This window comes from Meleagris gallopavo, chromosome Z, assembly GCF_905368555.1.
Source record: "Meleagris gallopavo chromosome Z, MGAL_WU_HG_1.1, whole genome shotgun sequence".
Lineage (NCBI taxonomy): Eukaryota > Metazoa > Chordata > Aves > Galliformes > Phasianidae > Meleagris > Meleagris gallopavo.
In genome coordinates this window covers 35,645,201-35,671,657 of record NC_139435.1, presented here as the reverse complement: position 1 = coordinate 35,671,657, position 26,457 = coordinate 35,645,201, and the positions used below count along the sequence as shown (strand labels likewise).

The 26,457-nt window shown below is 39.3% G+C and overlaps 1 protein-coding gene across 1 annotated transcript in view; it reads right to left on the bottom strand.

Moving 5' to 3' along the window:
- GDA (guanine deaminase) overlaps window positions 1-25,705 on the bottom strand; it is a 32,602-nt gene extending 6,897 nt beyond the window's left edge. The window contains exons 1-13 of the mRNA XM_085213146.1: window positions 25,462-25,705; window positions 20,640-20,728; window positions 18,816-18,987; window positions 14,114-14,201; window positions 12,834-12,939; window positions 10,182-10,209; window positions 8,751-8,858; window positions 7,843-7,950; window positions 4,934-5,031; window positions 4,170-4,237; window positions 3,316-3,462; window positions 1,590-1,708; window positions 496-523 (exon numbers count right to left, since the gene is read on the bottom strand). Of these exons, the coding sequence (XP_085069272.1) occupies window positions 496-523; window positions 1,590-1,708; window positions 3,316-3,462; window positions 4,170-4,237; window positions 4,934-5,031; window positions 7,843-7,950; window positions 8,751-8,858; window positions 10,182-10,209; window positions 12,834-12,939; window positions 14,114-14,201; window positions 18,816-18,987; window positions 20,640-20,728; window positions 25,462-25,584 (1,282 nt within the window). The 5' untranslated portion in view covers window positions 25,585-25,705. The remainder of the gene's footprint in view (window positions 1-495; window positions 524-1,589; window positions 1,709-3,315; window positions 3,463-4,169; window positions 4,238-4,933; window positions 5,032-7,842; window positions 7,951-8,750; window positions 8,859-10,181; window positions 10,210-12,833; window positions 12,940-14,113; window positions 14,202-18,815; window positions 18,988-20,639; window positions 20,729-25,461) is intronic.
- Between the last annotated feature and the right edge of the window lie 752 nt (window positions 25,706-26,457).

Genomic DNA, 26,457 nt, shown 5'->3' with positions numbered 1-26,457 from the left:
TAATGATCAGACAAGGATGTAATATAACACTGTGTTATGAGATTCATCCAGAGGTAACCTTTGATTCAAAGTCTACTGTTCAGGCCTTTCTACTGCAATTTAGTAGACACAAAATCTGCAATTACACATCTATACAGAGACAGTTGTTGCAGATTGTCTCAACTAACACAGGTATCAGGTGGCAGTACCAGTCACATACTACAAGAACAAGTGATCATTTGTTCTCAACTGGCAATGCATAAAGAAAAGCAATGCTACTTTACTGTGAATCACAATTTAACTCATGCCACAGATAAAAATAACTGTGACTACAAGTCTGGCAGCTAAGCTTGTGTATCTGCTCATGCCAAATTGCATACTTTACCATGTCAGAGAGAATAAAAATTATACTATTTAATTTTTACTAAGCTGTTATAAATGAATGTAAAGCAACCTCCACATTGTGTCAGAAGATCAGAGACACATGCAAGTAACACAGGAGTATTTTGAACATACCTAGATAGAGGAACTTCTGGAGATAGTCCTGTGAGAAACAGGAGAAAAACATTCAGCAAACCATATTTAAAGTCTCAGATCAAAATTATTTGCAACTGGAAACAACTGATAACAATAGTTTTCCTAAATATGCTAATGAAATTAAAAGTTAAACTTAGTCTACATGTTTTCTCATAAATAATTTTCATTAAAGAAGCCATATGTGTCAAGAAGAAAACACTGTACAAGTCTGACAATATGAACAAAAATATAAATAAAACAATATTTTAGAGCTCTCCGATGCATTTATTTATTGAAAAATATGGCAAAATTCTAAGTATTTTTATAGTCCTAGGAACTGATAACTTAGCTAAAAAGGTTTAGGCTGATATTAAAAAACACTCATTCTAGAACTATTTGAATTAGGAACAAGATTTCAAATTACAGAATTTAATCTGAATTCTTGTAGCTGAAACAAGGTAAGAAAAAAAATTACCTCATCCAGTTATGCACACGTTTCTAAGTAAACAGAGACAGTGATAGCGTTCTGGCCTCCTCAGTAAATTCAAGTTTCTGCTGTTCACTGAATTTTTTTTAATTGTACAAAAATTTGTTTGAGAAAGTGTCCCCATTGCATAACACAAAAGGCTTTCATATGTTGCTTAAAAACTGTGCTTTGAACTCAAATTAGCTATCTTTAGCTCTTCCTTAATTATACAGTCCTAGTGAAGCCATGGTATTTCAGCCTTTATCTGGGAACAGATTGCCATTCTTGAGTGTGAATTCAAAACGTTAACTAAGCTGCTTTTTCTTGATGGCAGTGCTTTGGCACTGCAAATAGTGAGCTCTAATGATCAGACAGCTCTAATAATCTGTGCATTAACATGCCACATGCATTTCCTCTCATACTGACATACCTATGCCTGCCACTGAGGACAGCAACCTTCTAAAAACACCTCTGCACCTCTTGGGCTGAGCTACAGACAGCAGCAGGGCAGTTTGCACAATTCTTGTTACTGGAACAGCCACAAAGAGACTTTCATACTGGCTGTATCACAGACCTTTGCCACATTATTTACAGTTATTTTCTGGATCATTAATCGTGATCAGATTACCTCGAAAGTATCAGCAGAGAACAAGTCGAAAGGGCTGTCTGAGGCCTTAGTGTTGATCAGCAGTGCATCAAATTCTTTGCCGACCTCAAAGTTCCCAATCACATCATCCAGTCCTAGAGCTGAAAGGGAAAGCAAGCTTATACACAGATCCTCAGTGCAAGTTTCTTTCTATTACATGGAAGCATCTGAGAACTTACCTCAGGTGTTTTTGATTAAAAAAAGAATATAAGAATTTAGATGAATATGTGGAAAAACATGGAAGTAAGTAAATAAGTAGGTCAGCAATATTTTTAAGCAAGTTTTCCTTAAAAATCACATGTATTTTGGTGAACTTGTATCTGTAAAAGAGATCTGGGAAACAATTGAAACCTTTCTTTTAATTTTTGTTTTTTGAATATTCTCCTCTGATTTTGTGTCATTGCAGATCCTACATATAGACCACTAGCTGTTAAAAGCGGAATAATAATTACTAACTATGCAAAAATACCAAAGTTCTAAAAGAGGCTGTGAGAGGAAGTAAGAGAAATAATGATATACATAATAACATTCACTTGCTAAAGAAGCCTAAGATCTAATTGTTTATCTTTATAAAACAGCTTAAGTATCTTTGGCAGGTTGTACAGACGTATTACAATGGTAGATAAAAACAAGTTGTGTTGAGAGGATGACTAGGGGTAATTAGTAACTAAGAACAATATGGTGAAAGAAATATCGCATCCAGATATGCTGGTCCCATGCCCAGCTGTCAGGCTTGTCTTATGTTCTGTTATCCAACTTTGTTAATCCCAGCATCACTGCAGCCTCTGCTTCTTGGGTGCACAAGCACTGAAAATCTACAGTTTCACCCAAAGTGAAAGGGGGTACAGAATACCTAAATATAGACATTTGAGGCTTCTTGGAAATAATTCAGGATAGCCTGAAGATGTTAAGTCATCTGCATATTCAATCTGCATTTCCAATATTCAGGAGTTAAACCAAGTTATCAAAAAGGTAATATCTGCAAAGAATTTGCTTGTTTTCAGATAGCTCCTGTCTGAGAGAGGAAATTCAGTTATAAGTAGTGCATGCAAGAGCTTCACAATGCATTAAAAATGTTTGAACTCCTCAAAATGGTGAAATATTCTGTAGTTTCCACTACAGTGACGTATTCTCTTTAAGTTTGTGAGGAGAATGCAATTTTTTGAATAAACACAAGAGGGTGACAAGCATTTAGACTTTCAGTAATCAAATTATGGCAAGAAAAAAATCTCGTTTAAGTTTCCCCAAATTGTACTTATCCATGCTACTGGAAGGTTGTATGAATAATTTATACTCTACCCTTGCAGGTGATAGAACAGTTCAAAACCAATACATAAAACAATTTTTCTTGTAATCTGAAGAACCCAGACAAAAAAAGCATGAGAGTAAATAGGAGTGGAAGCCATTCATCAGTCTTTCTAATTGGTATGACAAAGTTATGAGCAAAGTTAAGGGCTTTCAAAGAAAATATACTGCCACTGAAAATCATTAAGATGCTTTTATTAAACTGTCAATAGTTACAGAAACACGTTACTATCACAATTGTGGTATTGTTATGAGACAGAAGAATATCTCAAGGCAAATATAGTTTTGAACTTCACTCTGGAATTAGGAAATTTGTGAGTTTCAGCCATCTTTTATACACAGAGACATCGTATCAAAAACAGGGGTGGTTTTCTATGTATATTATAAAGAAATTTATTCTTACCTTGGCTTCCTCCTAGAGTTGCCAGTCGAAAAGCTTCTTTAAGAGTTAGTCCTGCTTCACTCACTTTATTAATTTTAAGGGTGTTAGATGCTATCACTGTTTTTCTGATAGCATCAAGCATAGAAGCTGAATATCCACCAGCAACATCTAGAAAGGATTAGAAACTTAGAAACAAGCTCTAGGAATAACTTTGGTAAATAATTGTGAGCTTTACTTAAGTGTTACAAAATGTAGGAGATGTTACATGCAAAAAGTGTGATGCTATGCACTGTCTTTAACTGTGTGATTCCTAACACGTGCTCTTACATACAAGGTCAGGTAAATAATGCACGCTGCAGAACAGAAACCAAAATCAGAAAAGCTGTTACTCAGGCATTGCTCACTCTTGTGAAGGGAACAAAACTTCTCTCTCTCTTTTTTTTTTTTTTTAACCACCTCCAGATAGTGATAAAAAAGTAGGTTTACAAGTTGGAGGTTGGCTTTCAATATAAATATGAGGGTATGTTTTTATGTTTTTGTGTGTTTTAGCAGGACAAGGGAAAATGGTTTTAAGTTGAGGGAGGGAAGTCTAGGTTGGATGTCAGGGGGAAGTTCATTACAGAGAGAGTGGTGAGGTGCTGCAACAGACTGCCCAGAAAGGTTGTTGATGTCCCTGGAAGTGTCCAAGTCCAGATTGGATGTGGCCCTGGGCAGCCTGGTCTGGTATTAAATGTGGAGGTTAGTGGCCCTGCATGTGGCAGGAGTTGGAGATTCATGATCTTTGAGGTCCCTTCTAACCTGGGCCATTCTGTGATTCTGTTTTTGTGTTTTACAATGATTTCTACAAGAGATCCTTCTTAAAGCAAACTACCAACCTGTGCCAAGGCCAACCTTCACATTGTGCTTCAAAACATTTTTTACATTTAAGATGCCACTGTGCAACCTAGGTTGGAACAAGAAATGTTTTCTGTGAGATACATACAGTGGAAAGTTGGTTTCTGCAATTTAGGAAGGGGTAAGATTTAGGTCAATTTCATGAAAAGGGTTCTCAGAGCACACATTACAGATCAAGTCTTCTATATGGGGATAGAGCATTTACATTCATAAATCTGGATGACACTAAAAGTAAAAGCAAATTTTCCTAACAGAAAGTTTTAGTTTCCTAATAAAATAGTTTTAGTGTTATCTGCTGAAAACGAGCTCACAGCACATCTGTGTGGAAAGTCCAAATATGGTGTAAAATATACTCCAAGAAGATGGGAGGTCATTTCACAAGTGCCAGTAAATCATGGCAAACAAGATAATAATGATTATATTAAAAGCAAAATGACATTTTAACAATTAGTACCATTCCCCAGTCATATACTATTCAGTCATATACTATCTAATTTCTGTTAAAATAACTAAGACTATGCAGCCCCTTCCCATTTTGCAAAAATATGTAAATATTTTTTAGAGAGAGGAGAGCTGGCCTGAATCTGCCATTAATAAAAAGTTTTAAACAAGAAATATTCATATGTATGTGATTATACTCAAAGATCACAAGTCAGTCCAGAGTAAACTTCTTACTGTTGATTGAGGGTACTATGTGAAAAACAGCTCTATCCCAATGTCCCATTATCTTCTTTTATTAACTTACGAAAAGTTAGAACTGGGGCAATGTGCAACTGCAGCTCCACGAAGATTAAAAAGTCCCAGCTCTTCTTCAGAAAGATGACAGGCATGAGCCATCACTGTCTAAAGAGAAAGAGAATCACCAATTTTACTCAAAAAAGCACTTACTTCAGTGCCTGCAAGTTTTTGCTGCACTGCTTTCAGTAGCTAATAGGCCATCTGTTACCAGCAAGGGAAATAAATGCACATTTTGTATGAAGCTCTCGAATTCAAGAGGGGAGGAACTTTCACTAGTAGGATTGACATATTGCTTCCTCAGCTTTTATTCATTTACTTATACAAAAAAATAAGACGCCACGGTCTTTTGTGGTAGCTGTGATTGTCACACATAGCTGCATGAAACAAAAACAAGAACACCATACTCAGCATAACACTGTTGCAACTTTATTATTTGTATTCATAGCTACCACAGAGATGAAGTATTGAGACCAGAATTGCAAATGACAGAAGTGGAAGAGTGTGTATGTTGAACTCTTAACGCGTGTCCCATTGTCTCAAAGTTTCGAATGAAGTAGACTATATCTGAAATATTCTTTTAATCAAACTAGCTCATTTGCTATGTGTCTACGTTTGTTTTCTTGCCCTCTGATTTTAGAAATAAGTATATTTTGTATACATAGAACAGAGAAATATGAGATAGTATCATTTAACAGGACATAAAACAATTATTTGATCAGCCTACTTCAGATTACCTCAAATGCCAAATACCCACTCAAAGAAAAGAATAAGATATGGCAAGAGCTGTTGGGCCTTCCAATCTAATGATACAAATGACAAGTGCACTGGGGCTATTTTCACTGAGCATCTCCTGATGGCACTGTATCTTTTCCTTCTTTACTCATTAAACTCAAATGAAACTCAGCTAGCAGGGAGAACAGTCACATCTTAACTTAAGGACAAAGATTTGGTAGCTATGTCAAAATGCTGTCATTTTGTTTTAATTGAGATTATTTAAATATACATATATATATAGTCTGGAGAAAAGGAGTGGGAGGGAGACCTCATCATCCTCTGTGACTATCTGAAAGGAGGCTGCAGTGAAGCGGCTGAAGAGGCTGCTGGTCTCTTTCCCCTGGTAACAAATGACAGGATGCGAGGAAACAGCCACACGTTGCAGCAGGGGAGGTTTTGATTGAACATTTAGAAGAATTTCTTCACAGAGGGCATGGTCAAGCACTAGAACAAGCTGCTCAGGGAAGTTGTGAGGCCCCATCCCTAGTGTTTAAGAGACATGTGGACATGACAATAACGCAAAAACACTTCAGTGATGGGAATTGGTAGATCAGGTTGACGGCTGGACTTAATGACCCTGAAGGTCTTTTTTAAACTAAATGATGCTATGATTCTACAAAATATTTGAGCCACAGTCCTGAAAAAGATAAGTAAAATAATAATAATAATTTGCTATCTTAGTACTGATGTCTGGGGAGAGGTGAGTGCTGTTTTTTATGCTTGTATTTAATAGGATGCTTCCTCAAAGAACAAGGAGCCTAGCATCAAAAAGCACTGGTAACCCCAAATTTCAATAAGCACTGTCAGTGCTGTAGATATAAACATTTGACAGAATTTAGACTGGCTTTTTTCTGGCACAAGTATTGGCTCTACTACACTGATGCAAAAAAAAAAAAAAAAAAAAACCGTGGACAGTGCATTGCAACAGAACAAAATTAATACTGGTTTAGTATTTAAGTAGCTTGTATTGATTTCTCAGATAAAAAAGACAGTAAATACCTAATTTACTTGTGGAAATTTTCAAAGACAGAAAAGGGAAGTTCAATAATTAATCCCTATCAAGTTTCCAGCTTTCCTTTGTACCTTTGAAAATTTTAAATTTTAAATATGAGTAAAATGGAGTACTGCCAAAGAATTACCAGTCCTATAGTATCAGTACTGCCTAGTCTTCTTCCAATCCTACTGCTGTCAGTCCTCTTAAGATCCTTGAAAACAGGCTCAGGGAGCATAGAATCATAGAAACACAAGGTTGGAAAGGACCTACAAGATCATCTAGTCCAACTGTCCTCCCATTACCATTGCTACCACAAGCTACTAAACCATATCTCGTAGCTCCTCATCCAGATGCTTCTTGAACACTGCCAAGGACGGCAACTCCACCACCTCCCTAGGCAGCCATTCCAGTGCCTGACCACTCTGAGAGAAAAAGTTTTTCCTCATGTCTAATCTAAACCTCCTCTGGTACAACTTGTGGCCATTTCCTCGGGGCGTGTTTGTTGCCTGGGAAAAGAGGCCAAACCCCTCCTCATCACAACCTCCCTTCAGGAAGTTGTAGAGTGCAATGAGGTCTCCTCTGAGCCTCTTCTTGTCCAGACTAAATAATCCCAGCTCCTTCAGTCACTCCTCATAAAGCCCGTGCTCCACACCCCTCACCAGTTTCACTGCCCTTCTTTACACATGTTCCAGAGCCTCAATGTCTTTCTTGCAGTGAGAGGCCCAAAACTGAACACAATACTCAAGGTGTGGCCTCACCAGTGGTGAGTACAGGGGAATGATCATCTCCCTGCTCCTGCTGGCCACACTATTTCTAATGCAGGCCAGGATACCGTTGGCCCTCTTGGCCACCTGGGCACACTGTCAGCTCATGTTCAGCCGAGCATCAACCAACACTCCCAGGTCCCTTTCCTCTTCACAGTCATGAAATTTGCATAAATATACATCGATGCTTCTCTCCCCTAATTTAAGATTTCAGTAACTTCATTAACACTTGTGCAACCCAGAAAACAGAAACAGCTTACTTTCTCCCAGATGCCACTGATCTTGACAGAACAATATAAACCTTCCAGGTAACCACAATTAACCTGCATATATATTGTACGTGGATAAGTCTAATCTATGTTGTGGAAGCTTATATGCAGCTACCTTGCTGGTAAGCAGCTTGTTTTTATCATACAAATCAGTGTAACTCTGATAGGCAGGAAACATGTTCTCCACAACTTTGAGTTCTTCTTCAGTTTCACTTATGTGACTCTGCAATAAGAAAATAAATAACAGTGAGTTCTTTAAATAGCATTAAGCCTGACATTTCAAATTTCTGAGAAACCTGCTGCTGCTAAGCGCATTATGATAGAAAATAATCTTTGTAAAGCCTATTGCTAGATATAGCCCTTGGGTTTCTATTTTCATTGAAGAGACGCAAGTTCCATTTGTTCCTTTAAAACTTATTTGAGAACATATGCCTGAATAATCCATCCCAGTAGTGCGGTAACATAGCAAACCATCAAGTGTTTGGCAGATGTTAAAGTAGTAAATAAAATGATAGTTATGACAATGAAGTAAAAGAAGAATAGCAGTGTACCACGGAGTGGATCTTGGGATCAGGCTAACAAAGGATATCCTAGAACATTAACAACTTAAGGTAAAAAAGATGAGTAATTGAGACAGAAAGATCAGCAGTTCTCTCCTATACATCTGCCCTGTATAGAAACAGTAGATGGCAGAGAAGCAGACATTGCAACCTTGGGCAAGAGTCAGTGACCTTTACCAACACAAGGGTTGCTTTAATTCACAATACTTTGTGTCAGTCTGCCAGTTAATACATTGTGAGGGATGGGTCCTTCAAGCATCCTTCAAGCTATGAGGTTCTAACTTGTTGTGAAGGTCGTAGTACTCTTGTACAGTACTATTACAGTTTTAATTTAAGAAGAATTTAAAAGATGGACTTTAAGTTAAGGATGTAATTCAACTGTCTTGTGGAAACTTTTAAAACTGACTGGTCTTTATGGTTTCTACCCACAATGTTTATACTGTAAGCAGAGTTGACGACTTACCTGCACATGGAGATCATGAGTTTGTGCTAAATCACCAAGCGCACGCAGCAAATCTTCTGTGCAGGAAGGGCCAAAGCGGGGAGTTACTATGGGCAGTACCCTTGGATACTGAAAATATTAAAAAGACATGATTGTGATCCTACATACATATCAGCAACCATAATTAAAACAATCTCTGCTGCTCATTCCTTACTTTATCCTTGCCAATATGAAACTATAGTCATTTTCTTATTTTTATCAGAAACTTCAGCACAGGAAGAGAAACAAGGTTTCTCTGAAAACAGTTTTAATGAATTGAAGTTCTTCTTATTAGAATGTTCTCCTCATGTGATTTTACCAGACTTCAGCAGAATCACTGGATGTTTCTTCATATTTGCTCACAGTCCACAGTCCAGTATTCATTATGAGAAATGAGCCAGATGAATAACCAGACCTGTTTTTGCATCCTTCATTTGTGAGCCCCAAAGAGGTAGTAAAGCAAAACTGCAATTATGTAAAGCTAAAGCCTTTTCTTGCTTGGTCCTCTCCTCTCACCTTGCAGTGGACCAAACTGCCCCTAAAGTCCCTATACTGAACAGACAGGATGATTAGTAGCACCACAAGATACACTGTACAGTAGGAAATAGTGGGTACCTGGACTACTTTGCTCTCCTGGATTAAAATTTTCACAAAGAGTTTTATAATTCTACCTTCAGAAACTGTCAGTACCTCCCCTTCTTGTGTACATGGAACCAGCAGAGGAAAGCATGTGGCAACTTGGCTTGCAGTTTCTTATAACATCTCTCAAACACAAGAAGCTCAAGGCATCTGAACATTAATCTACTCATCAATACAAATGATCTAGACATTAAGCCTAAGACATCTATCCTCAAACGTGTAGATATAAATGACAACAAATTAAACCATCAAAACCAAAAAAACTCATAAAAAAGTAGTATTCATGCTTGTAATACTGGAGTATCAGCCTGCGTCTATCTTCTATTCACATGCTGGAAGACATGTGGTGACACAAAATACTAAATTAATAATGGATTAGTAACTATGCTGAAAAGACACTGCTTTCTGTAACCGAAAACTTCTATTACTCATCTAGTTATGTGCCTTGGGGACTGACTTTCACCCTTCTTTAACAGAAAACTGTTTTCTTGCAGATGCTTAACACTTTAAAGTGAATAAAGAACATTCAGAGAACATTGCTTTTTTGTGCTCTGACCACACAAATCTGAATCTGTGCTTGCTATAAGTCAATTTCATAGCATCGCAACTAGCAGAACACTTTGCAGAGTGATGATTTCTCTGCTATACAGAAATGGCTGCATATTTATTAATTTGTCATGAAGTCAGCAGAATTTGTCAATAGATTAACTATTTCCTGTTTTCACACAACATTTTCTGAATACAGAAATGAATAGGAAGGAGAGCTATACTTACTTGCCTTTCCAGTAGTTCTCTAACAAACCTGAAAAAGGATTGGAAAAAAAAGAAAAAACTGTTATAAATATCACCTGTAATCTGTATTATAATTTATAAAAAATACAGAATATATTTACTTAAGTGTTCTTTTGAACACTTCAGACATAGATTAACATTTGGACCAGAATCTCAGATGACATAAAAAGGTGCAGCACAACCAAGTTAGGACAGTCACAAGACATTATTCTAGTTGGGAATTTGATCCAGAATATGCAAAATCTTCTTCATTCACAATAATATTAGACAAGTGGTAATTACTTTGAGTTCTCACTGGAAACAAAATACATTACAATACATGCATTGAAAACATATCTGTATTGCTGCAAATTTGAAGAAAAAGAAATCTTATCTACCCACAAATTTCAATCCCAGAATTAAATACGGTCTGATTTTAAATACCATTTTTAATAGACACTGACATATTTCATATGCTGCTTACAGTAATTATAAATATCCTCATTCACTTACAGGACCCTTGATTTTATGGAAATGCTTGTACATCAGAAAATACACTGTAGATTTACTTCATTACATAAAAGAAGCTACTTCAAGGACATCTACAGAAAGCTACGAACTGCCAATATGGATAGTTAAGGCTGTTCATGGAGCAACATGAGGCAAATGAAATCTTCTCTGGTTTTGAAGAGAAAAAAATCCTCAAACTGGACAGGGTCTCTGTGAATTTTTACATCACAGATTTTAGTCTAAAAACCCCAATGATTTAGTCACAACAAACGTTGGATCACATTTCTCTTCAGGTAGAAAAGAAAATGATGTAGGAGGCTAGATTCACAACACTGATACTGATGCCATATCACCAGCTGGAAGTGAGAGACCTATGCTCAATTTCTGTAACGAGCAAAGGAACTTTCACACTATCGCCAGACTTCACCACGTGAACGGATGTTTGTCTGTCCTTCTTCTTATTGATTCAACTGATATGTTAACTAGATATTCCCTGTATCAGAAACTGCAATACAAGCATCATTCAACACCTCAGGATGGTTATTTTCATTCTTTTTCACATCCATTAAATGCCAGCAGCATTATTTTGAAAATGAAAATCCTAGCCATAAGTAACTTATACTTTGTTGGTATACACACTACTCTATAAAGAAATAAGCTGAAGTTCAAACATCTACTGTAAAACGGGTATGGACATGAGTCTTCCTCTTCGAAGTAAACCATTACCAGTGGCACATGCAGTATTCTAGCTTTCATTTCATCAACTTTTTATTCAAACTCTTCAAAGCAGAAGGGCAGATTGAAATGAAACATTTGGAATTGCACATTGCCTCCATGCATATAACACAAATATTTCCATAGGTTAACTGCAAAGAATTGAAAGTTTTCTGACAGTGTGATAGATCACATTTCTCCCTCTTCAGGAAAAAGCTTTCTCCTCCTTCTAAACTTGTATTGGTTTCAGGCCTGATTAGGTGAGTACTGACATATGCCAACAGGCAGACTTCTTCTCCAGAGTACCTCTGTGGAGTATCTTTGGCACACTCTCACCCAACGCTGAAGGACATCAGTTATTAACAACACCACACGAGAATGGAGCAGAGACATGAGACATGTACTTAAAGGAGAGCTGTACTGCTCATTCTGAAGCTTTAAAAATGGCACAACTAGTTCTGCCACTCTCAGGCCCACTCATCAATACTCACAGCATTAAAAAAAAAAAAAAAAAAAAAGATTTAGGTAAACAATAGCAAACATGACTAATATTATAAATTTTAAAATGTCTTCAAATATAAACACCATTAGAAACCTATTACTGTTTCTAACTTTTAATAACACTGTTCTAGCATGATTTGCAAAAACAAGCTAGCAATTTTACTGAAGCACTATAAGAGATTTAAAATAATATTTGGTATTTTCTCTTACAGCATGGTATTTGAAACATTTACAAGGATGCATAAACAGTAACATAAGCAAAGACATATTTCACTGTTGTGAATCTAGGTCCAGCAAAGACATTTAAGCATTTTCACAGGGTAGACACAGAATGCAGGGGAAGCCTGAGTCAGCAGGCACCCATGTTTCAGTCCTGTATTCCCCTCTGAGCTACAGTAAATCCACCATGCATACTGTTTTGACTTGATTCTCCTGCATTCACTCAGCTGCAAGTTAAGGTGGTTTCAATGGTGTCACACTATAAGAAAAGGGGAACACAGAATATCTAAAATTTGGTATACTAAAGCTGATTCCTACCACTTTAGGAATCAAACTTTGTTCTAAATGGAAGAAGTAGATATATCAGAAGTTAACGGGGGCAAAGGAACCAATTCCCTAACACAGCACTCCTGTCAGGTCACATAACCTCTCCCCACAGAGCTGTGAAGAGGATGCAGAAGGCAAGCCACAATATAGATATGTCCTTTCCAAACCATGCTGCTGCAGCTTCTCCCTTTGGAAGAGTCACAGAGAAACTGCATGTGCAGTGCAGCAGCTGGGTAAATATTGAATCACCAGAACTGTAGAAAACAATACTGCAGGAAGATCAGTTCCTACATCTGTAAATCCTCGATCAGCTCCATACTCACTTCTCAGATGCATTAAAAAGTCTTATTTCTAAAGGCTGTGCCATCCATTTAATCATCTTACCTTTCCATCTCTTGGACAGAATCAGCTGTAGTCTCTTTGTAATGTGGTACAGCGTCATTCATATCCATACAGACCTTGCCAACAAATGCTCTTTGCCCAAATTTATCTGTCGAGATGCATAAGAAAATAAAATTCAAAACTACTGCTTCTCTACAAAAACTGCTACCAAAATCCACATTGAAATCAAAATAGTAAATTCCACCCCTGAGAATTTCATTTGAAATGAAGAGAATCCATGGTATTTTCTTATCTTCAAGGTGGGTCTATACTTGTAAACTTTAAACACAAAATGAGATAAGTAGGAGCTCTCCCTTTTCATGTTAATATCCAACTTTGAGTTATAATTGAGGATCACAACCAGAATTCCTCACAGCAGTAAGAGAAGATTACTGCTGCGAAGCAAAGACACTCATGCATCAAGGTACTCATGGATCACCTGCTCCAGCAGATGAGCACTTTGAGCTGAAAAGGCCACAACGAGCTCAACAAGTCTTCTCTCCATAAAAAAAAGAAATGAGGGTACTAACACACCTCCCACTAGCAGCTGAAGCTACTTCTAGCCTCTTTATTGGTATTCATCAATACCAGGATTGAGAAGTCAGGTGTAACACAACCAAAATGCGTAAGCTTGTAAACACATTTCTAAATTGGATTTCTTTTGCCTATCTTTAATGTCTGAATTGTAGAATGCACTGGCTTCAAATTCCTAAGTTTCCTACAAAATCAGGAAGACTGGGAAATATTTGGTGAGATTCTGATTAAATCACTTTCCTACAGGAGATGTCCTTTGAGAAATCCTGCAACAGACATAAAACTTCCACAGAAACAGCAGCCATCTGTGACTGTGAACAGAAAGAGGGAAGAGATGAAGGGTGTATAGGGATTTTTAATGCTGATTTCTAAATGAAACTTCCGCGTATCAGAAAATTAAAACACTGACTGCACCTGTTGTCATTCAGTTCTTTAATCCTCAAACAGCAAAAAGGCTGGAAACAGCAGAGGACTGCAGCTGAAGAAAAACTCCAGCATACATTACTCATGCTCAATCAGCTGCTGATTTAGGAATGAACAGAATGAAAAGCAGAGAGAGGGAACAAAGAGTAGGAGAGAGATTATTAAGTGAAAGGTAACTGGGCTGGATTTGGGGACATAGGATGACAGAAAAAAAATGAAAAAAATCAATTTTGTTGAAGGACATATCCCTTGCTAGTTTGAAACTGCCAAGTTCTGTTTCCTTTAGCATTCAGCACATCCTTCCAAACTCATTCCTGCGGTCTTACCTATGATGTCAGCCAGAAGAAGAGAAGTATCTGTGTAAATTGTTGCAAAGTAGCAAGCTGTAGTGGTGCCATTCTTCAGAGTTCGTCTCTATAAAAAGAAATCAGTTTCAACAATTTGGAAAAAAATAGTCTAGCTGTCAAAATGCAGAACTGCCAGTCTGATTTCAAACTGCAAGAACATTTGGTTATTGTGAAATTCCACAGAAATTACAGTCAAGTAAAAAAGAGAAGGTAAAATATAGCTTTTTAATTCCATAGTCACTTTTTTAGAGTATGAATGTTAAGAAATACAAAAACTCTTCTTCCAAAGTGATGTAGGCCTTCAACAATTGCTAAACCCATAGAAACCAGTCCTTCTTCATTCAAACTGAAAATTGAATTCTGATTTATGTCTAGCTTGAACTGTATGTAGTAACACAAACAGCCAGTTATCTATGCTATTTCCTCATTTGGAAAGGCTCTCCATTTCTTAAAGTGAAGGAAAAAATTTCCAATGTTAGCAAAGCAAGATTCTGGGAAGAAAGTAGTAGTTTTTATTTTGGCACCTTGTGTGACTTGAAAAAATAGTCAATTACACAAATCCCTCATTAACCCTGAACCCAAAGTAACAAACTCCAGGTAAGCTGAGAACTGCTCAGAGAGGAATTTAATTATTTATCATAGAATAATAGAATTACTCAGGTTGGAACGGACCTGAAGGATCATCAAGTCCAGCTTTACAGGTTTATGCAGCCTAACCATAGTACCCTAACTCTAACAACCCTCTGCTAAATCATATCTCCGAGCACCACATCCAAACGGCTCTTAAACACGTCCGGGGACGGTGACTCAACCACCTCCCTGGGGAGCCTATTCCAGTGTTTAACCACCCTTTCTATAAAGAAGTGTTTCCTAACGTCCAACCTAAACTTACCTTGGCACAACTTGAGGCCATTTCCCCTCGTCTTGTCACCTGTCACCAGTGAGAAGAGACCTACTCCGCTCTCACTGTAAGCACATTTCAGGTACTGGAAGAGAGAAATAAGGTCTCCCCTCAGCCGCCTCTTCCCCAGACTAAACAGCCCGAGCTCCCTCAGCCTCTCCTCATAAGGCTGATTTTCCAAGCCCTTCACTAGCCTCGTTGTCCTTCTCTAGACCTGCTCCAGTACCTCTATGTCCTTTCTGTACTGAGGTGCCCAAAACTGAACACAGTACTCAAGGTGAGGCCTCACCAATGCTGAATACAGGGGCAGGATGACTTTCCTCGTGCTGCTTACCACACCATTCCTGATACAAGGCAGGATGCCATTGGCCTTCTTGGCCACCAGGACACACTGCTGGCTCATGTTCAGCCGACTGTCCATCAGAACACCAAGGTCCCTTTCCATCAGGCAGCTTTCCAGCCACTCTTCCCCAAGTCTGTAGGGTTGCCTGGGGTTGCTGTGACCAAAATGCAGGACCCAACACTTGGCCCTATTGAAACTCATGCTGTTAACCCTGGCACATCGATCCAGTCTATCCAGGTCCTTCTGCAGTGCCCTTCTCCCCTCTGGCAGATCAACACTCCCTCCCAGCTTGGTGTCGTCTGCAAACTTACTGAGGGTGCACTCAATCCCCTTATCAAGATCATCAATGAAGATGTTCAACAGAAGCGTACCCCCAGTACTGAGCCTTGGGAGACACCGCTCCTGACCAGCTGCCAACTAGATCCAACTCCACTGACCACGACCCTTTGGGCCTGGCCATCCAGCCAGTGCTTCACCCAGCGGAGCGTACACCCATTCAGAAAATGGACAGACAGCTTCTCCACGAGAATGTTAGGGGGGACAGTGTCAAAGGCTTTACTGAAGTCCAGGTAGACCACATCGACAGCCTGACCCTCATCCACTAAGCAGGTCACCTCGTCATAGAATGAAATCAGGTTTGTCAGACAGGATCTACCATTCGTAAACCCATGCTGACTGGGCCTGATCCCCTGGTTGACCCTTAGTTGGTCCGTGGTGGTTCCCAAGATTATTTGTTCCATAACCTTCCCGGGCACTGAGGTGAGACTGATAGGCCTGTAGCTACCAGGATTATCTTTCCGGCTCTTTTTGAAGATGGGCGTCACATTTGCCAGTTTCCAATCCACCGGAGCCAGGACTGCCGAAAAATGATGGACAGTGGCTTGGCAATCACATCTGCTAACTCCCTCAGCACTCTAGGGTAATCATACGATTTGAAAGTAGAAGGTATTCCTGCTCATATTGCTTTTGGAAGACATAAAGCAGATGAAGACTCATTTAAAGTTACGTTAAGTCATGAGGTCATTTATAACTTCTTTTGATTTGGGGACTAATGCATGGTATATTGACTTCATATCCACAATAAAGGATTAAATTGGATTCTGGCTAGAATGTAATTTAAGAATTCTTTCTTTAACAGGATAGAAGGTGGCACACTCAATGTAATGCATATTTTAAGAATATGCTATAGTTAATTAGTTACTTTCTCGGCTTTTGAAATCCAAAGTCCTGTGTTTGTGGATTCCTAAAATCATTGTCAAGTAAAGACTAAAACCTTTTTTTTTTTTTTTTTCCTGAAAATATCAGTAGGAATAATTGGCTTTTCCCAAATTTGAGGCATCAGAGGATGTTCCAGCTATAATCCACCAAACTTCACTTGGTTCATGTGCTTTTCAGAGTAGTATAAACAGAATATTGTTTTTTTAAATTTTCACTATGTTTTAATTACAACTCCAAAGGTACAAAGACTCATATCTGATTCCTGCAGATTTAGGGCTATTTCTAGCAATTGAATATCACCCTAATCCCCAAAGCATGATTAGAGTCCGTAAGAAAAATATCACAATCTTTACATTATAACAAGCAGGGATAATTTTCAGACCTATTCATTAGTTTAGTCACCTTTAACTCTTGTTAACTTTTGATCTCAACTCATGAGGAAGTTCCACAACATTACAAATTGTAAAAAAAATTACATTTTTAAATTTAGCACTCAGGCAGTGTAACTTCTGGTATATCTTATTGAGGCCAGTTTCTTTTTATGTACTTTTTTCTTACTCTTTATTTGCTGCCTTCATAAGCTAAACAGACCAACTATTTTTAGCCTCTCTTCCTATTTTCCCCTGTCTTTGACCTTCATGCTTTTCCACCTTCACTGCATTCTGCCCTCCTCCTGCCGCTTTAAGCTCTGCATGAAAAACTCAAAATAATGCCGTGCCACAGATTTATAATAGAACTTCACTCATTCATATGTCTTTTCCAGGACCACAGCTGAGGGTGTTTTACTAACCTGTGGCAATTACGTCAAAGTTACATGCAAAGTAGTATATTCATTCTGTTCTTCCAACTTGATAAGACTGCGGAGAATCTCTGAGAAGATGGCTCTCAGAGTACCCTTATTCCTTAAGCCTTTTTATACTCTCCAGTTTGGACAGAAAACTATTGGTTCCATAAGAGATTGTTTCAGCAACAAAGGAACACTAAAGACAATTCTGAGAATATTAGCTATATATATAGCTGGATATCTTTCTGACGCACTTGGCCATGACGCTCTGCAGACCTGCAAGTATTCTGCAGAATTTGGGCAAAAATCTCTTTTCTGACATTGCCCTACCTACTTGATACAAAAAAGACAAGCCTAACCATTGTGCTAATACCTCTTCAGCTAACTTTGAGCACTCACTGGCAATTCTCTTCCAGATGGAAAAAAAAAGGTTATTAAATATGCTACACAGTGAGCACTTGATCTATGCTGACATCATTCCATCTGAACTGATGCAGACTGTAACACTATGTTGATATACACAGCTGGAAGGTGAGATCACCTCTATTTTATGTAGCTGAAGGCATTTGTGATTGCTTCTAGATTTTATGATCAAGCTTCTCTTAGCTGCTTTTAATAGGGTAAGACAATACAAACTCATTTTTTAGAGATTTGTGTATTTCAGATTCATTCTGTTATCATTTTGACAACACGGTTTCATAGGATTAGACAAAGGCAAGGCAGCTTATATTGGTCAAGTCATTTAATCTTGTGAAGATATTTCAGCCTACACATTAAAGGACACTTTTCAGTTATATCAGAGAATCAGTACTCTGCGATATGACATCTCCGCTTATTGTTCAGTGAGTGGAATTTGACCTGACAGCTTCTTTACTGCTCAGAACCAGCACAGCTCAAACACAGTCTATTTCTTTGTGCCACAAAACTGTCAACAGACTTCATCAGCAGTGAAAGGTATTCCTGTTGCAGTGATTTAAGCTAGAACTTTCTTCCTCAGTTGTTCCAAAACACCCAGTATTGCTGTCAGAGAAAATTGTCTCCTCCTTCACCAAGATTTTGCACAACATATGTTCATAAAAAAGAGGATTTATGTATAAAAAAAGATAATCTCTGAATTTTTGTTTGTTTCTTTGCTTTTACTATGTCTGACTATTTCTGAAAGTACACTGAAAGTACTCATCAGTATAGGTCACTATACTCAGATATGAGAAAAGATGTTTGTTAATCCATCGCGTGATTAAATGAACTGTCAGAACAAGACTGGAAGTAGTAGGAAACAATCTTGGCTGGCAATCAGAACAGTGTGTGTGTTGTCAGTTTTAACTCATTTTCATGACATTAAAAAGTGCTATCCTATCTCTGTTGACCTTCTGACACTTACATGTATTTTAAAATATGAATGTGGTCAATACGTACAACAATTTGCAGTACTTACAACAACTCTGGTGTACACTTCTTCTGCAAAATCACTGTCTTTGTATTTTGCCTCTGTTGGGAATGTATAAGTAGTCAACCACTGCAAAAGAGGTAGGTCTACTCTTGTACCAGCAAATAAGTACTGAGGGGCATGAATATGGGTATCAACCAATCCCGGCATGAAGAATTCACTGTGGATAGAAAAGAAAACTCTAATAGTAAAAAAAAGGTTCAGTTTTTTCAAGGTAAGTAGTTCTGCTTTAAGCAGCATGTTTAATCAAAAGCCACAAAAGCAAGACAAGTAGAAATTAACCTTACTCTTTCAGCATCAGCATATCCACTCCTGCTACAGCCTTACCCAAGCTCCTTTTTCTATACAAAGTAGCTGACTAACTTTTATACGGAATAACAGACAGCTACCTGACAAGAAAGCAATCTGGGGTTAGATATTAGCATAAGAGCATGACAAATCCATTTGTGTTTAATATTTATCCAGACTGAATGCTAAGAAGTAAAGGCTAACTGGCTTCATGATAACTAACATTACTCCACTTAAAAAAGATTCACTCTTGCTTCCTAGTATGGATATAAAGACTCATTTACTAAAATGTTAACTGCATGCATCCCAGTTTTCCTCCACTACACGTATCTGTATCTATGAATCCATATATGTACTCAGCCAAGAAATGTCAAGGTTAAATTGAAGAACAGACAGTGTATCTACAAACACAGATGCAGATGTATCTGAAAAAAATCACTCTTCAGTATCTTGACAGGAAAGGCGTCTTTACAATGAAAGTGTAAAAAGTTTGTTGCCATGCAATACTCACACGATAAGAGGGATGAGTATAGCAATATCATTAGGAGGTTGCTATAATTATTTGCTTTGTGCTGGAACTCCATAGAGGATAAAATTTCTCCCAGCCTTCCCTCCTTCTCCCTGGCTACTGAATGATCAGTGATTTCATTTCTTCATAATTTTCCTTCTTTCTGTTTCCCTGTATGCTAGAAATGCTGAAAGATCTTTCTCAGTCTGATCCATATTCCCAGCACCTTCCATTTTCCCCAGGCTACTTCAAGTGAAGAAATCATCTGATGACTCATATATTCTGTATGATTAGTGTTCCAACAAAGCATACAGATTTTTAAACAACTGAATTCTAAAGCTGCCCTGCAGTTCTAGTCCCTAAGCCATGCCTTGTTTACAGCTATGCTACTGTGGTTACAATCCAAAACTTAGTAGGAAGGAGAGAAACTTCATTGGATGAACAACAACAAAAAAATTCATGCTGCAATACAGTGAGAAACATGAAGATCTCTTTTTACAAGGTTTTAATCCTCTAATTTTATTAGTTTTTATAAGGAAGTGTGTCAAAGCTCAAGCAATTTAGTTTTGTATCTGAAATGTCACTGCTATCTACATTTATTAAGTTTAGAGTTTCAAGCTGACCAGCGAGGCACAGCACCCTGCTCAGAAAATGGATGTGAAAAAAAAAGACAACCAGTTGAAGGATGATCATCGTCTGATACTGCGGTATGAGCCAAAAAGATCATGCATCAGAACTAAATATGGCATTTTGGTCTGTGCTGTACGAATCTGCCAGCAGAATTCAGTCATGGCTGTAGTCAACTGGGGAATGCAAAAAATACACAAGCAGAGGCTCGCACTCCAGGTCTCATGCAGGATGCAGACTTCAACTACAAAGTTCAACAGAACTGAAAGGCAGTTTTGCCCTTGAGACAGGATTTAACATGTTCCTTGCCTAAAGTTATTCACATGAACCCACACTATGCTCAGAGAGTGAAATGTATTTGGCGCAGTTGATCTGAAGAAAACACATACTGATGAGTCAGTTCTCTTATGTCAGACATTTTGAATCCCCACTTCTTGGACAGTCGCTCCTGCTGATCTGCTTGCTCCAGAAACACAATCTGAAAGAAAGGCAAAAATAGTCATATAACTAGAAATCCCACATTATCTTTAAACTATGGTAAAGGAAGTCATATCTTACAATGGATTTTACACACTTAATACAAAGTGATGTTTGTGTTGCAATATTTGCCTGCCAGCTATGATTTTTAGCTACTTACTAACAGCCTAATGAATAATCCTCTCCAATTGTTTCTAAGTTTAAGATAAGAATGAAGTAATACATGAACTGCACCTATACCTGCAATCTGTATTACTCCCATGTAATATTCCATGTATTACAGCCTACCATGATGCCAGTAGTATTTAATTACCTTGTCCACGACTGCCTAGCACTGAGCTAAGTATTTCCTAATTTCTGCTCATACCTTCAATGTTATTTATTTTTTAAGAGCATGGGAAGCTAGAGGGAAAAAAAATCAGATAATCTTTTAATTTTACAGAACAGATTAAAAACATGCCTAAGGTCTTTATTCCTTAAAACAAACAAACAAACACACCAAAAAACAACCCTCAGATTACTCATTCCCATTTTGTTCCCAGAGGACATTAGCTCCACTGCTGATGCATTTCTGCTGCCAACTAAGAGATTTAGCACACTTTAGTTCTATTTTCAGATTCCATGGCGTTTTAATCTAAGACATGATTCTTGCAGACTGAATTCTCAGCTTTTCAGTTCTCTCCTCTGACAACGCTAGGCTCAACAACTTTGCAAGAAACAAGGATCAGGAGCCCAGGCACTGAGATTGTTGCAACAAACTCCAGGCAGGATCCAGGTTTCCATGACGCTGGCTGAGCAGAGGACCCACTGCCTCCTCCAACCGAAGACAGTATATTCTGGGCTTTCAGAGCCTATAAATTCTTGCCAAACCACAATTTCTGCCTAAAAATAACACACAGTCTTCTAGGTCCCATGGTGTAAGTAAGAGCTTTTTTCTTGAAACTCAAGACTGATCTAGGACAGATATAAGTTTTTTGTGTTTTTTTTTACCTTGTCTAAAGAGCACGTTTTACTCTTTTAGTCAGAAAAGAAGCTATTAATATCATATCATATCAATAAATATCACACCAGAAATAATTGCAAGGCTATAGACCTTACAGGTTCACAAGAAGCAGTGTCTCTTTCCTTCTCAAGAAGGATGTTCAGACCCTTCAGCTAGTTCAACTGCTGAGGGATCAGAATACAGACCTACCGAAATTTCCGATGAGCAATAAAGAAAATGTCACTCAGATGCCGAAGTAAAAATGGATTCAGAATGACTAATGTTAGAGCTGCTAAACCAAAAAAAAAAAAAGAAAAGAAAAGAAATGGCAAATGCTGGAAATGGGTGTTGCCATGGAAAAGTGACTATTACATACTCTTAAAGTGCAAATAAATAAAACATACAAATTGTGAAAGAAATAAAAAAAAAAATTTCAAGGGACTGGACAAGTGAAACCAGCACTAATCCTAGCAGTCAGTCCATTACTGCCAAATACACCTGCGGATGAATAACCAGAACATCTGTACTCTTTTCAAACAAACATCCCAATAGAACTGCTCAGTTTTTTCATGAGACATTCTCCACTGCTTTATGAGGCCTTTGTTTTGGCCATCTTTCTAACAGTGAGTTGCTTAAAGTCTTTGAGATCCCAGACTTGCACATTCTCCTGAGTATTTGCTTGTACATTCAATACAGCTGCTATGATTCACTGGGAACCAAATCTTTTAACTAGTTCTACACCCTATCATTGTAAAGTCAAGAAGAAATTCTGTGCCAAAATCACTAGAGATTCAGAATAGTGCACTGGTAAGACTATAAATTTCTTTTTGTGAATAAGGAAGACAAGGACAGTTACCAGCAATTTGGAAAGGTATTATCACAAAAAAAAATCAGGTAGATCAGGTAGATCAACAGCTGCTAACAGCTGCCAACAGCTGCTAATCAATTGTGATGTGCCATCCATGTGATGTATCTAAAGGATCAGAAGATAATGAGCTGAGTGGTCCTCATCCTGGCAACCAGTTCAGCCCGTTCTCTTAATTTCAGGAGATGTTCAAAGCCCCACACAAAATCAGCACATAGATGGCCCAGTTAATTATGCATTAACCCTGATATAGTAAACCATGAGTGCCTCCAAGTGTCACAGTGTAAGTTTGCTACCAAGAGAGTGGAAAGTGAGTTAAACTGCCCTAGGAAACTTTTTTTTTTTTTTTTTTTTTTTTTTAATCCAGCAGTATCTGTATTTGTTTTGGCTATGACACTGAGTTGAACACAAGCAACAGGCAACTGGTCCCTTCATATCTCCCTCCCACATCCTTCACCTCTCTCTTTGTGGTCAGCTGCTAGCACTAACACATGGCTGTTTCCTGCCTACAACTATCCTGTTGACCTATCCTTGGCCTCACTGAGCTGCTGCCAGCACTGTTTAATGAGGCTACCATCTTCAGCATCAGACATGATGCCTATTGCTTATCTAGTTCTCAAGACTGAAATATAAGGGTAGATAAGAGACAGGACCACATATCAGACCCTGCTACTCAAAAACTCAACAGCCCAAAATGCTGAGAAGGATGAAGCAATGAACTCCACGTCTGTTTTTGACTTGATACCTTCCTCCCCCGGCAGCCAACACACAACACTTGTTATGCAGTAAGCCAAATTATAATTACTTGACAATAGCAACACTTATTCCACACTTATTCCATAACATTTGCTCCTTCTAGGCATTCAAAGAGAACTTTCATCTTGATACTTGTTCTACTTTCTCAATATTTTACTCAGCTATGTTATTCATACCAACATTTCAATGATAACTCAGTCTGCTTTATTTTCCTTACCTTGACGAATGTTACTCTTTCTATTGTGCTGCTCTGCAAACCACTTAACTAAACACAGGCTTATTTTGTTAACTTATGATAAATTGGGTGTGCATTCTTTCTCAGCTAAAACTCCCTTTTCATCTGCAGGCAAAGCAAAGAGAGCCGACACCCCATCTGTGGCTCTACAGCAGTGTCCCTGAGTGCAGCAGGGGACCAGGCAGCACTCCGTGCACTGGTTATGCACTCCTGCTGCTGTGAGAACAGCATCTGGCTGTTCACAAAAGCTGTTCACCTCTTCTGAGGTCATGCAAAGTTTTTGCATGATGGAATCAGCAACATGAGGCAAAAGTTAAGCTTATTTAAACCTAGTTAAACTTAATTCTTTGGAAGCAAAATAGTATTGGTATATATCTTAACAATAGAGGTAAAAATCTTTGAACCACCATGTCCTTCTCATAAAGCACATCTTCAGTGATTACAGTGGAAGTTCTGCATGTGGCAAAATTATGATAACAGGCTGAAGGGTAACAAATCACACGGTGTCAGATCCTGGAATAGTAAAATGTTACGAGTTCTGAAAAAGAGAAGACTATGAAAGTCCTTATCAATCTATTCTGATGAAAGTTTTCCTTTTGGACAATAGCGTTTCACCAGACTTTTTCTTAAACAACGGTGTGGGAATGCATCAACTTATGCATGGCAAACACATTCAGTGCATTCTTGTTCACCAAGAGAAGGGGAGACTCAGAATCACAGAACTGTACAGAACAGAACTGTGGGAGTTGGAAAGGAACTCCAGAAATCATCAACTCCAACCCCCCTACAAAGCAGACTCCTACAGCAAGCTGCACAGGTAGACGTCCAGGCAGGTCTTGAGTATCTCAGAGAAGGAGAACAACTCTCGTAAGGCAGAAATTGATAGAGCCTGCTACACTGATACCATGTGTGTTTTTCAAGAAAATCCTTTAAAAGCATTAATTTGCTAAGAACACAATATAGTGACCTTTTATCAAGAATTGGCACTAACAGAGCAAGTTTCTGGTTCCTGCACCCAGTTTACACAAACCAAAACCTTTATTCATTCAATTCTATTGGTTTTAGTTGACATCGCCCAATACTTAGTTTTCTGCGTTTTTATTCACCTCCTATCCAGCTTCTCAGAGACTTTGTTATACCCTGTGCCAGATTTGGAATAGCTGCAGGGGAACTGTCTTGAAAGAGGTCTTCATGGACCTCTGTGGATGGTGAAGGAAAACTGCAGGAGCTGTGTATTTTCAATATATTTCAAATGTTACCGAAGCCTGATGCAATTCTACAGTCATCAGAAAGAAAGAAAATGACTTTTTTTCCTTATACCTAGGGTTGCTAGAGGCACTGCTAAGTCTAGGCGAAATTGCTGCTCTGCCTAGCCAACGTGAGTCTCACCAGTGACACGGCTGAGAGCAGCACAGTTTCCTGCCGGGACCGGCCCTGCGCTATCAGTAAGTGTTTCACTCGTTTTAGACGCGGTTTGTGCCATTAACGTGCCCAGCGGTAGCGTTCTCCTAACTTTCTACGGGCACGTTCCATGTTTTTTTTCTTGTGACAAGAAGAAAAAGACCTCTCTGTACAGGAGGGACTCGGCAATTATCTACAACCACTCTTACTGTTCTGACACAGAGAATGACAAACTCACCTGTAAGACTGAAGGAAAACGGAGACCAGCCGAGCACAGCCCCGCTCCAGGTGCTCTGGGAACACACGGCGCCCCGCAGCAGGTTGGGGCTCCTCGCGGGCACACTGCTCCGTCCCCGTCCCCTCCGGCTCCCACCAGACTCCGTTCCTTTCCCCGAGGTCCCCCCGCCCCCGCGCCTCGATCGGACCGGTTCCCGTTTGCTGACCGCTCCCGGACGGCCAGGTGCCCGCACTGCCCCGCGGCCCCGCGCCTCTCACCGTGCCGCCGTCGTCCACCCCCAGCAGGCGGCTGTGCAGGATCTCCATGGGCGCGTCGAGGCGGGAGTGCACGAAAGTGCCCCTGAAGACATGGGCGAGCGGCGGGCGCTGCGGGGAGCCCATAGCGGGGACGGCTACGCTGGTACCACTGCCACTCCGGCCAGGTGCTGCCCACGGTCTGCCGCTGCCGAGCGCGGCTTCCTGGATGTCACCATCTCCCCACCCCCTGGTGACTTGCCCCGCGGGGAGGGGTTTCGGCGGCCTCCGCCCCGCGCCGAAGCTGCGTCCGACCCCGCCGCCTTAGAGTGCGGGCGAGGCGGCGGTCGCTTCCCGAAATTTCAGCAGCGGCTCACGGTCCAGTTGGCACCTGTTGCAATGAGCCCGGGGCGCTTTCTGTTGGACGTTTTCGAAGGAATTGACCTGATTTTAACTGCGACAATCGTTAGATATATACCTTGTGTATCACTAAATGGCGTTTACCGCTTCATTCTGTACTCAGTTATCAAAGATAAATCTGTCACTGATTGTACCTTCTGTCCTCAGCTCCTGCGCTGGTTGTTGGTAGGTACAGGAGCAGGAAATAGATGCCAGCCCAGGCACCTGAGCTGCCAAGCAGCAGCCAACTGCCTTGTTCAATGGAGGTGGCCTTCTGGATGTGTGAAAAAGGCTGCGGAGAAGCAAAAGGCAGAGGTGAGTCAATGTTGTGAACCCAGAGAACAGCACTTTCAGGACCATAACCTAAGTTGAAAAACAATACATATGTTTATGTTTATGTCAAACTAAAAGAGGGAAGATTTAAATTGGATATAAAGAGAACGTTTTTCAGAATAAGTATGGTGAAGCACTGGAACAGACTGTTCAGAGATGTGGTGGCTGCCCTGTCTCTGGAGTTTGAAGGTCAGGCTGAATAATGCTCTGAGGGAACCGATTGAACTGTAGGTGTCCCTGGTTGTTGCAGGGTAGTTGGACTAGATGGTCTTTAAGGGTCCCTTCCCC